This window comes from Crinia signifera, chromosome 5 (genome assembly GCF_055691185.1).
Source record: "Crinia signifera chromosome 5, ASM5569118v1, whole genome shotgun sequence".
Lineage (NCBI taxonomy): Eukaryota > Metazoa > Chordata > Amphibia > Anura > Myobatrachidae > Crinia > Crinia signifera.
In genome coordinates this window covers 64,604,934-64,618,198 of record NC_139221.1, presented here as the reverse complement: position 1 = coordinate 64,618,198, position 13,265 = coordinate 64,604,934, and the positions used below count along the sequence as shown (strand labels likewise).

At 42.0% G+C, this 13,265-nt stretch overlaps 1 protein-coding gene across 2 annotated transcripts in view; it reads right to left on the bottom strand.

The window, feature by feature from the left end:
- WWP1 (WW domain containing E3 ubiquitin protein ligase 1) overlaps positions 1-13,265 on the bottom strand; it is a 99,300-nt gene that overhangs the window by 32,930 nt on the left and 53,105 nt on the right. For both annotated transcript variants that reach the window (XM_083187358.1, XM_083187359.1), the window contains exons 3-8: positions 11,312-11,450; positions 10,435-10,559; positions 9,306-9,437; positions 8,739-8,808; positions 7,145-7,326; positions 2,504-2,810 (exon numbers count right to left, since the gene is read on the bottom strand). In XM_083187358.1, the coding sequence (XP_083043484.1) occupies positions 2,504-2,810; positions 7,145-7,326; positions 8,739-8,808; positions 9,306-9,437; positions 10,435-10,559; positions 11,312-11,450 (955 nt within the window). The remainder of the gene's footprint in view (positions 1-2,503; positions 2,811-7,144; positions 7,327-8,738; positions 8,809-9,305; positions 9,438-10,434; positions 10,560-11,311; positions 11,451-13,265) is intronic.

The window sequence follows — 13,265 nt, the reverse complement described above, 5'->3', positions numbered from 1 at the left end:
ACTGGTAATAAAATAATAGTAATGAAGTATACAATATACAAAAGACAATATATAAACAGATGAACATGACAAAAATAGTATGTCATGAAACACAGTGACAAGGCCTCTGGGTGACGAGAGATATAAAACATTTTTTCATACATAACCTGTTTCTTTGAAAGTTGAACAAAGGAGATATTGGTTCTTACACACAGTTATTTAGATGATCAATCTCAATGGAGAGACAATAGAATAAAAAAGAAAGTAAAAATAGGTCCCACTTGTTTTTTTTTCCTACCAATATAGCTTGTAGTCACTGTGTCAAGTACCAATGAATACTTTACCTTATTTTGTACCTTTATGCACACATTCAAGAGCCAGTAAAGAAAAAAAATAACAATAAAAAAAAAAAACTGCACAATCACGTGGGTCCTGAAATACGTTAAGCGTTCTGGAAGAAGTCCTATACAGTAGACTTGATATTATTAAAACACTGGTGTGTATCGTGTACCTTGTTTTACCCATCCCAGAACATGTACAGATGTGTCCTCATACACCTAGCTCCATATGCCATGCCTCAGATCCCTTGAGACTCAAAGAGCGTCTTTTTTGACAAAAATAGGTCTATGATGTTAATTGATGCCACATAATGAGACTACACGGATTAATTTGATATGCAAAATTTGTATATCTCTGTGTGAAGGAGTCTGCACACGAAACAAAACAGATCATGGAAAAAAGCAGTGGGTTGCTACATTGAGCATTCTGGTTACAAAAAGTTATCATATATTATACCAGAATACCCTGGGAGCTGGCAGCGTCAGTGTGGGTCTAGTGTCCTACTAGTCCAACAGTGTCCATACCAAAAATGCAGAAGCCCAGTGTCCTCAGTGGGTGGGGGTTTGGCAGGTGTATGGGAACCTGGCAGTGGGGTTCTCTGCTTAAAGTAGCAGTGGTTTGGCGCTGTATGGCAACAGTAGGCGGTGAGCTTATAACTGCAAAGCCACTCCCACACCAGCTGTCATTAACCAGTAACATAACAGGTAACGTCACGGCAGATTCGGAATGTTACAGTTAACAGAATATGTCGGATGATAGAATTCAGAATAGGGGAAACCCGTCCTGTTATAAGAGTCATAACCAGCATGATCTAGATCCTTCCACCAATTGCAACCAAGGCGCATTTTGGGTGAGAAAAGACGCTCAGTGCTAGCAGAGTTGCAAAGGACCTGACACGTTTGGAGGGCCTACTTGGCACAACTGCAGCAATAGTATATAAAGGATACATCTGTACCTGTGCCGAAGAACCACAGAATAATAATTGTTTATTTTATAACACTTCAAAGTACTGTCGCTGTCATGCACTTAGGCCAGGTACACACTACAGTGACGGCAATTATCGCAATGATCGGACAGAATTTACTTTGGCCCGAGGATTGGCTGCACACATGAAACATATAGGGGTTATTTTGGTTCACTCTTTCTGACAAATGTCAGATGTAAGATGTGCAGAGAGAATTAGATTTGGGTGAGTTATATTGTTTCTGTGCAGGGTAAATACTGGCTGCTTTATATTTACACTGCAATATAGATCTCACGTTGAAGTAAAAACCCACCCAAATCTAACTCTCTCTGCACAAGTAACATCTGCCCCACCTGCAGTGCACATGGTTTGGCAGAATTGTCAGAAAGAGTGAACCAAAATAACCCCCATAATTCCCTCCTTAATTTACACTGCACGGGGTCATCAGTGATATCTTATTTTAGTCTTGCAGCAACACTGACCGAATACATTGCTAACTGCAACGGAAGCGGGCAAATCAGGCATATACTGTATGTAGAAGATTTGTTGTTCTGAAACAGGAAAATCATCCTGACATTGGTGTAGTGTGTACCCGGCTTTAACGCGCAACATTTTGTTAAACCGTCGACACAATTCTAGCAGAGAAAGTACATAAAACTGAATCTAAATTCGTGGATTGCCATAAGCTGCACAATACTCAACAATAAAAATACATTTTAAACAAAGAAAAAAAGGAAAAAAGAAAAAAAGGGTTAAATTCTGCTGGTTGATTAAACATAAATGAGTATTCTATAATGAATTATTTTAAAAAAAAATGAATTTAAAATATTTTTTAAATCAATGTAGTGAAGAAAATGTTTACATCCCTGATTTAGATGGGGGATGAGACTATAAATGGTGAGAAGATTAACAGACACAATTATAAGACAGTGTAAACATTTATAGATCATAAAATGATATTTAAGGCAACGCATGTGTGTTTATGTGAGTGGTATTCACAGTGAGCTTAAATAAATCAGAGGGAAAGGAGAGAAGGATTTGGGGATCTAGCGAGAACACAGAATCGCCACTTGGAAACGTCCTGCATTAGAACAGGCACATGACAAATTGTGAGAAGACAATGCGAGCTCTCCCCGCACTGCAGACACTGCTGTAATAGATGTGACAGCCTGCTGTTCTCAGATCATTAGCAGGATACAAAAGCTCAAACCAGCCGCATACCCAGGTGGCAAAGGCTCTGCAGTGTTGATGGACTGCGGTCTCACAGGATCCACTGAGGCATTATCAGACGATTGCCTGGGTTTCACGTATTCGGGGCTTGCGCAGTCAGCAGCAGGTGATGATACAGAGTCCGTAGCCCTTACAGGTTCAGACGCAGTAATGGCAGCAGATGTGGAAAGTGCTGGTACGTCTGTTATGTCACTAGAAGAGTCCATGCAATCTGATATGAGGGATCCTGCAGGAGCCGTTACAGCTTCATCGCAAGACATCATGCTATTGGCTTCTGATGCAGCACTTGTGCCATTAACTGGAAGGGAACAGTAATACATGTCAGGAGCATGTGGGGCAGAACACTTCAGTTACATAACATGTACAGAGATCATGTGTTCTCATACATCTAGCTTCAGTAGGACACACAGTGGGAGATGCCTGGCGATAGTGAGCCCTCTGTCCTGTGCAACGGGGTCTGTCTATGAAGCACAAAGGAACCTGACATGGAACGCTATGGCCTCTGTGATGTAGCTACTTTGTATGCAGATTCAGGGTCGCACACACAGATATAAAAGTGTTGCATATCGGATGAATCGGTGCAGCCCTGGGAAGTGGTTTTGTCACATCACATTGTGATATTGATGCACATAGTCATGGTGCATCTTCGCTGCATTGCATTGCAGCTAACACAGTTTCTGAAAAACAGACGCCCGACGCTAGCAGAGTCTTACAGGACCTAGCACAATGTGAGGGGCTGTTTGGTGCGACTGCAGTGTGGATGTAAAACATAAAAGGGGGATATCCTAGTAGCAGCGTTACTTAACCGATGCCAATAGGTTCACCGTGGGCTCTCCTATTAGCCCCAATGGCGGGCTCATTATCCACCAATACCGGCACTTATCAGGTATTATGCTTCGACATGCAAAGCATAATTCTGGATAAGCAGCTGCCGAAACCACGATACCACATGGGATCGAAAACTGATCCCATATCCCATGTGATTTCATGAGATCACGGGACTATTTTCGGCTAATAGAATCAGTCTGTAATTGGACACTGCAATAACGGCCATCGGACATAAATTGCTATATTGGGCCATTTTAAATGACTGAAAATGGTTTAGGGCTAACTGGATATCTCCTAAATCAGGCATGTCCAAACTATGGCCCCTCCAGTTGTTGTGAAACTACAAGTCCCATCATCCTGGGATGTTCCACAACAGCTGGCGGGCCACAGTTTGGATATGCACAACATATAATGGTTACTTTTGTTTTAGAACTTTACTGCTGAATGCTGAGAAAGTATGTCCGGCCTGTAACACAGGCTTGCTGGGATTTGTAGTCTACTTACATATTGAAAACTACTCCTCTTGCAACAGGACATCATATTCCCCAACTCTATAAGAGGTCCTTCCAAACAGAAACAGGCTTCCTAGCTGTAAACATGTTCCAATAACAGTGTGGAGCTACACGTTTGCTTTAGGCCCCCGGCTAAGTAACTACACTGTAAGCAGTTTAAAAAAAAACAATACCCCAATGAAATCGGTGACCTTGACGTTTGGGAATTTGCCAGGAGGTCCTACCGCCATCTTTAGTTTGTCTGAGTGCCACAACCCCCTTGGCCAATTTGCCACCAATACAGTTTTTTAGACATCGATTTTTTTTAAGGGAAAATAAAGGTTATTCCTCAAAAGAAATAGAGAAATAGTGATATAAGAACATAAGCATAAACACCATTCAGCTTGCTAAACAATGCAAATAGGGGTGGGGGGGGGGGGTGGGGGGAGAGTCAGCAGTGCATCTTTATAGTAAAAAGACTGGGGTTGAGGAAAGGGGTTGGTGGGCAGTCAAGAGGAGAAGGGGGAGGAGGGGTTGGCATCTGAAGGAGATAGGAATTGGTCTAGACAACCTTTTCATGTTTTTAACACTAGGAAGAATGGCAATCAGAGGGAATGGGAAAATTAGTTGACATTTCTAAGCAACTGGCATGGCGCCCACCAAAGATGCTTTTGCATCTCTGGATCTTGAATAAAAGTAGTCCACTTTGCAATTGAACCAATATGCAATCATTTTCCCCTTACTCTTGGGAGGTCAGCTATCATTTCCATAATGTGTGTGAATACTTCCGAAGCTATAGAGATGTCAAAAATAAAAACATAACATTGATAGTTGAGACTCCTTAACTGTTTGAGTAGACAAATGTTCTTCTGAGATTTGGAAATAAGCCTCCTTGAATAACTTATGAAATGCCCTGTTCTATGCCACTTCTTTATTTTAAGGAATGCACCTTGATTTAAAAGAGTGGAATGAAATCCTAATTCCTTCCATTTACCATTCTGATCTGAGAGAATTGTGCTCCTAAGAGGTAGTCTTGATACCCTGCTTCACAGAAGACCCAGTGGTGAAAATTCCCTTGGGATGGATTTTAAGGCGATCTATCGGCTTAGACTTGCTCCATTACAGCACTCATACAGGTGGAGCTGGACAAAACCTAGAAAAAGAGGAGGTGGGTTCCTTCCACAGGAACTACTCAATCCCGGCCGCTATTTTAAATATATTTAAAGCTGTTATTTCCGACAGCATTGAAGGCAGTTTCTGACAAAACAGACCCAATTTTCGAGTTGTAGTCGAGAGGATGGAAAACAAGGACTGGGATTCCAACTGTCGGGACGTTCCAGCAGTTGGAATCCCAGATTTAATACCCCCCTCTAAACTGTGTCCTTCTATATTGTTTTCCAAATAGGTATGATGATTGTCCTCTGATAAGGGAGCCTGTAGATTTGACCTCTAGGAGCTGCAATGTTAACTAGAATATAATAGCATTTAACTCTTTTGACCTAATGATCTTGTCTAACTCAGTCCCTTTGCATCCAGGATCTGGGCAAGACTGTGCGGAGTGAGGCAACAACTAAGACCAAACTACTGCCCTCAGTCATCAGAACCATATCAGTGGCAACATAACTCAGGTATTCAGATGCCTCCCTGATATGAACCATACAGACTCTTTTAGAGGAGTGCATGCCAATACGTATAGTGCCTGTTTTGCATAGCAACAAACTTTTTTTTTTTTGCAACCCGTGCCCACAAATATGTAAAATGACTGTAAACAGGGAGTAGCCACAGGGACTTGGTGTGCAGAAACTGGATGAGGGTTGGTTACGCAGTGCAGGGAAGTGGGAAAGTTGGATATGAATAAAAATACTGCAGGCATAACATGTGACTTGTGTAATAGGTTACACACACACCACTTACATTCTAGGATTACATGAGAGACCAGAGGTTAGATTGAATCAGTGGCCTTTCATAAATGAAGAGTGATGCAATGCACAACGGTAACGCTAGGTTGTAAATTCCCACCTAAAGCTTGTGAGGTGCTAAAAAAATAACAGCTGTTTCATCAGGTATTGCTAGAAACAGGAATAATGGATTCATTCTAGGGTGATCCAGTTGCTTGGATGACACACAGGCAATAAAAGGAAAACCTTTACCAATATGTTGTGACTAAAATCACAGGGGCGACATCTAGCCCCAAAAAACTCAGATATGTATTTAACCACTAAAGAGCCAGGAAATGATCAACGAAAATGTCTGAAAAACACATTTACTCAAATATTAGCTTACATAGATGTCAATTAGTCACAGAGGACTACAACTCCCATCATCCATAGCCTGGGGCCAGTTTTTATACATTGCTAAGAATAATTAACACTTACACAAGCAATAAGAAACCTAATAAATAAAAAATAAATTTTACAGCATCGATCACTGTAGCCTGCCAACTGTCATCCAAACAATAGAAACACAATGGGCAGACACAATACAGGATACTGTACATGTGATGTACTTTTCAGTCATGAGGAAGGGTTAGGATTGAATCACCGAAAGCAAAGAGTTAAAAAAAAAAACATCAGTGGCACCTGACACGTGGGGTAGTCATGTATCAAGAGGACAGAGTGATCAGTAGCCTGAAAACATGCCAAGCCATCACACGTAGGAAGCAATGAATGTCAGAATTCACCTGACACACATGTGAGGTACTAGAGAGGCTCCAGTGGTGGGGTGAAGTGAGGGCAAGGTGAAGGGTCACCAACACTTTCCCATTTAATACTTCTAGAAGGTACAGTATGTTATCACACAATATATTTGAAGGGTTTATCTAGAACTCTTTAAACCAGGGGTGTTCAACAAGCAGGCCCATCTGCTGCTGCAGAACTACACATCTCAGAACGGCTGAATATCAACCTGTGGATGTGTAGTCCCACAGCAGCTGGAGAGACACATAACTATTATTTTTTGAGAATTTTTACTGACAATTTGCATTCCGTGTCCGAAAATAAGTACAAGTAGACAACACCACTACTGAGCACTAAACAAATGATGCTTTAATGTAAAGGGTTAAGTGGTGGCTTGGCATACAAAGCCTATGTTGTAACACAGCCCCTCTGGTTTGCAGTCTTGTGACAGACATCTGTACAATTGCCAACAAGAATGAGCCTATTGCATAACTCCTGCAATTAAAGTTCTCCATGTTCATTACACTCGAAACACTCAGTCTCAAGGGTGCATACCAACGAGGAGCCGGGAACAGCGCAATGGGACAGGTTGCAGATACTAGGAAAACTAAACTGTAGAATGAGAAATCTTTGCGTACCAGTTCTAGTGCCAGCCTGTGCAGTGAGCGGATTTGGTGCTGGTGTATTTTTGGGTCTGCCTGCAACATGAGAAGGGGAGCGAGCACCGTCTCCATTTGCTATTTGTGCGTTAAAGGCATTCTGATCCACGTAACTAGATGTGGTTTCATTAGCTGCTCCGTTGGGAACGTCGCCGATAGATCTTCAAAGGAGATAGGAAAGGGAGTTATTAATTTACATCAAGTGATAAACAAAACAGAAAGGTTAAAGGCCCGCATCTCTGTTTCCACTTAAAGCATAACTGAAGGGCCCCGTGGCATAAGTCAGACCTCATGTAATAAGGCTGGAAGAAGTTCTGCATAGGAATATAAATAAACGCACATGGTATGTAAAATAAAATCAGCACTGCTTAATACAACCCTTATGATGAACTTTCAACATGCTACATATTGACATAACTATGGGTCTGATTCATGGTTGTATAGATTTGCACAGCCGCAATGAAGCAGCTGTGCAATTCTATCTAATTAATGTTATTGTGCAGCAGAGAGATAGGCGTTACTGTTTGCATTAGCAAAGATCTGAGTGTTGCGTCTGAGGGCACTGCCTCTGATCATCATCACGACTATCGGTTGTGATTTGCGATGGTTGCCGGTTCCGGCCAGTCTATGGCAACTGATGCTTACTCAGGGTGGCTGTAGGTTCCGGACACCAGGGATGTGGGAGTGTGCATCCGATGATGCAGATCATGAACCTGTCACACCTCCAAAGCTGGGGGCCTTAAGTTTGAAGAACAGTACCAGGTGCTGTCCCCATGATGCAACATGTCAGTCAAGCTGTTGCTGATAAGAGGCTGCAAGTGACATCGCAAATCCAATTCTACACAAGCACGAAATGGGTCTAGTGTCTGCACAGTCAAGTAGTAGTACGCAAACCATTGGGTTTGCATACAGACACGAATCAGCACCAAAGTGTCATTCAGCATTATCACAGGAAAAACATAATGGCTCAGTTTAATGCCTGAGGTCTCAAATATCCCAGGTATGTCACTTCTGATTCACACATCCCCCTAGAGAGCTCTGTAGAGTATCGCTGTAGTGCTGCTTGTCACTGGGCAGATTATTAGAATTAACCCCATTGTGCCTCTTCAAGGAATTTAAAAATGCAAAATGAGCTAGTAATGCTCCAAGCCTCAAGGCTGCACTTCGCCTTATAGAAGAAGGGAATTACAATCATTTCCGCCAGGCAACATTTGCCAAGGGAGGCTGCTTTATGGAGATGTGGGGGGTTCATGAGCTCTAAATGCTCAATGAATTAATATTTTCTCAGGACAAATATCAAAGAGATTTTTTTTTTTACAACTACATTTTTCGCAGGACTGACCAGATTAGCATAATAGAATCATTAACCGCTTATGTATTGCTCTGTATCCTGGTACTCCCTGCCACATTGTAAGCACACTGTATAGCATGTAATATGCCCTGACTGTCACCATTCTGTAACAAGGCATGTTTGTTCATAGCATGGTGAAAATAGTCCATATACTATACAGCGACACTGAATGACAGATACAATATGCTCACTGAGCAGCATTACAATGGAATCCACACATACCCTGTTGTGGCTTCGGACGCTGACTCCCCTCCATTCTCACGGATTGCATCACCGTTTTGCTGAATTTGTACTAAAATGATGGGGGAAAGAAAAGTGACACCCATGCAAGAGAGGGAACAAGATACACACAAAGAGAGAGAGTCAATGAAACAATGAGACAAGGGGACAAGAAGAGTGGAAACATAGAATTATATAGCGTTGCAGCGGCTCCGGTTCAGCGGGACCTGCAGTGCCGCAAGGAGCTTGCACACAGACTCCTATGCTGCTGGCCACACATTAGCAGTGCTGCACGGTGTTACACATGATAATGTGGTGGTTAGTGGGCGGATCCTGTTCTTTAGGATCTAGCCACACCGCCTCCTTGTGGCGCAGCTGGTCCTGCTGAATAAGACCAGCTGTGCCACAATGTGTGACCACAGCCTTAAACATACAAAGAAAGCAAAATCACAAAGTGACAGAAATACTGACAGATGAAAAGAAGAGACATGCACATAGACAGACACACACACACACAGTGGTAGTGGTGTTTCACCGATCTAATAAATCTTACACATACACATCACTTACTGGGTACTGGGGCAGCTGTGAAAGACTCTGGTTCTACAATCAAACCATCTAGAATGACGGTTAACTCGCCCGTTTGGACGGTGCCATGTTTGCCATCCAATGACAGCTTTAATTGCTCTTCAACTCTTTCCACTGAAAAGATAAAGGATGTAGTATAACAAAATATTGTCATAATTTAACTACTGCTAGAAAAACAAGCTTATTGTGCCGACACCTGAACCCAACAGAGGTCATTTACTAAGTGCAAACCATCTGCTTATAGGACTAGATTCTCAGGTGGCGCATACGTTTATAGTACAAGCGACAATGCATGTTTATTCATGAACAGTTTCTTATATAGCGCATACATATTCCGCAGCGTTTTACAGAGAATATTTGATCATTCACATCAGTTAATTTGTTGGGAGCCAATTAGCCTACCAGTATATTTTTGCAATGTGGGAGAAAACCGGAGTACCCAGAGGAAACCAACGCAAGTACGGGGAGAATATACAAACTCTTCACAGTTAGGGCAACGGTGGGAATCAAACCTGTGCTGTGAGGCAGTAATGCTAACCACTACACCATCCGTACTGCCCCTTCTACAGCATGTAGAAGACGGCATATACAGGTGGGGGGAGTTGGGCAAAGTGAAGGCTTAACCTAGTAAAATACTATTAGCCGCACTGGTACACCTCATTTTATAGATCACTGCAGAAACCAGATTTAAATTTGAAAGCACAGATTCCCTTATCTACTTGCAATACAATAATAAGCAAAATACAAGTGATAAAGATGTAAAGGAACTTCGTAAAGTGATGCTCCTAATATGATATACAAAACAATGCAAATAGTTAGGTGGCAGCATCAGACTGAAGTGCTAGGACTACCTGGTTCACCCCGATTGCATTTGTTCCCTTCATCTATACACGGCCAATATAACCCTAACCATAACAAAATGTGCAAGCCGTCCCTACAGATCTCCCATCATGCACCACAAAAGGCCCATTGCAAGTATCACAGGGACATTGACATCTACTTTCTGTGCACCAGTGACACTAGCTTATATTCCCAATGACTCTTTATTTCCATTGCGCAAAGCCTAATGAAAACGGCTGCATTCCCTATCCACTAAGTAGTGGTCACTTACATTTTCTATTGTGTGTTTCCAAGGCTTGCTTCAGGTCTACAATGGTTTTGCCAAGCAATGCATCAGCTTTCAAAGTATGGTGGCTCCATACCTTAAATTCAAGTGTAGTTTGTGGGGTTACGTTCCTACACAAAAGGGAAAATGCAATGAATATCTGGATTGTTCATTTTATGTACAGTTTCTTATATAGCGCGGGTATAGTTCGTTGTGCTTTACAATTGGAATCAACAGTGATAAGACAAACTGGGTGATTACAGACAGACATAGGCTACTGTGCATGCGCCGGTCACGCAACGGTGATCATGAAAAGAAGATGGAGGAGGAAGCGCTGGCGGGGACCAGCAGCACGGGGGGGGGGGGGGGGTTGGGGTGTGTCCTGGCAATTAGGCAGCCCCTCTCATCTGAGGTAAGAGCCGCCAGTGGATGTCATGTATACACTATTGACTTTCATATTTTCCATGCAAGCTCTGTCTCATCATTACTGATTTATTCTATACATGTCTACAATGAACAATTATAAAAATGTGACAATTGTAAAAACACTCGCTCAAACCAAATGTAGGAATCTGGAGGAGATGCATCAAGTAGTGAACAAGTGAAGTTGTTTATAGCAAACAATAACCTTCTACATATATCTTCTACCTAGATGCTGATTGATTGCTCCACTTATCCACGCTTTACACTGCTGGTTCCATCTCCCCCTATTACATATGTAATAATATTTACATAGAGCGATTTATCAGGCGTTCCGGTGCTCAGTATATGATTATCAGCCCTTCATGTGAAATAATGCACAGAATGATTTAGCAGGACTCCGCCGCTCACCCTGCTCCCACAGATGGGCATTACCATAGCGTTACATGATCATAGGACGTACACAGTTAGCTGTTCCTCCCATTTTGGATTGCTGGAGCTGCTTGCTTTTGCAGTCTTTTTTGTTTCTCCCTCAACAGCCAATTCCGTATACACTGTTGTTCCAAACCAATTCTTCTTTCTCTTCAGTTTGGCACAAGACACTGGAAAAAAAAAAAAAACATCCATTGCATTAATGTGTTACCATAGATTGTGGTTACAATCAGCCTCCCCCCACTTAAAATGTGTAACATCTCTACCCATTTGTGAAATGTTTAGTTATTTTTATTATGTGGGTGAGTTACAGAAAAGACTTGCTGACAGGTGGCAGGTCGGTCTGACATAATCCACCCACAAAGTGACAAAGGATTTATTTTCAGCATGTGTTATGATCAAAAAAAAAAAAACAGTTTAAAAATAAAAATACAATCCGGATGGTGTCCAATATTGCAGGCAGTCAGCAGGGTCCTCACAGCTTTATACAAACAACCTGAGACCCATAGGAGGAGGCCCAGACCCAGGCATCTGACTCTGGGCACTTGGCTAAAACTGGAGTCAGAGGGGAAGCTAGAGGGGGAAGAGCCATGCTACACTTAAATTTCTTAAAGTGCCGACTTCTCTTGACACCATTCTATCCCCCGGCGTAGTGACTTCGGTGTCCCCCTATAGGATGATGGAGAAAACCAGTTAACCACTGTGCACATTATAGCTAGTGACAACCTGGAACCTACAATAGGGTTTGGAGTCCTTGGTTTGATGTACAGCTGGGTGATTAAGGCTGGAGGGGATCATTGAGTCTGCCGGGTTAGGGAGGGAGGGGGAGCCGCCGGGGACCCGCTGCACATTGCCTGGCACATCGCAAGGGACAGCTCTTAACACAAGTGCTGTTCTTTGCAATAATTATAGTATATGTTAGTGCATACTGTATGCTAGAATTATCTATGCGGTAGCCGCTGATGTGCATCAGACTGGGGCTACGGATGTTACTGCATCCTGCCCAAGATCACATCAGACAGGTTGTTAGACAATGATTGGCACTGTGGGGTAGATTTAGCAGTGATAAGGGAGAAGAAGTGATAAAGTGTCTGGTACATCCAATCAGCTCTAGACTGTCCCTTTTTAAACCCAATCTTAACAATCAGGAGCTGATTGGCTGGTGATAAAGTACCAGACACTTTAACTACCCTGTGTGCGGTGTACACACTGCGCTATAGTCAGATTGAGCAGTGGTTCGGACCAATAATTTCATTGTGTGTTTACCTAGCTTTACTTATAAATGTAAAAATTAAAAAGCTCAATCAATAAAAGTAAGCTTAATTGTAGGTTAAAATCTGCACATCACTGCTAGCAGGAATAAATCCGTGGGAGTAACATTATATCTTAATGTTTTAGCAGAACTTGAGTCTAATAAAGTGAAACTGGCATAGACAAATCTCCTGTAACTAACCGGATTCCTTTCAAAGCCTGCTGGCACAGTGGGACTGCATGTGTCACTCATGCCTCATATTAGGCTGCACAAGTAGATTCCGTTTTGTACATTTACAAACCCTTTATGCCGGCAGTAATATTTCCAAATCTGTTTAAATGCTCTACAGATTAAAATCCCAAATCCTGGCTGATAAATGCGCACAGGGCAGGCTGTTACTTAATATGAAATGCGTTGGCTGCATAAGTCTGCACAGCTGCTGTAAAACACAGTATGCAAAATAAAGAAAAAAAAATATGTTTTCATTTTTATTTTATTTTTTTAAACACACGCACAACATTCTGGCTTTTTCAATAGACAAGTTTCCAAAACTTAAAATGAACATATCTAACCCCTATTTTTTTTTAATGCTGGAGAAATATATTCAAGACCCTCCCTCCTCAAACCAAAGTAGCTATTAGAAAATGTTTTCAATCCACCTTGTGGTACTTTTAGCTAATAGATGTACTACTGCTCCCTGTCCTTTATTTTATCTTCTATTTCTTCCCTATTT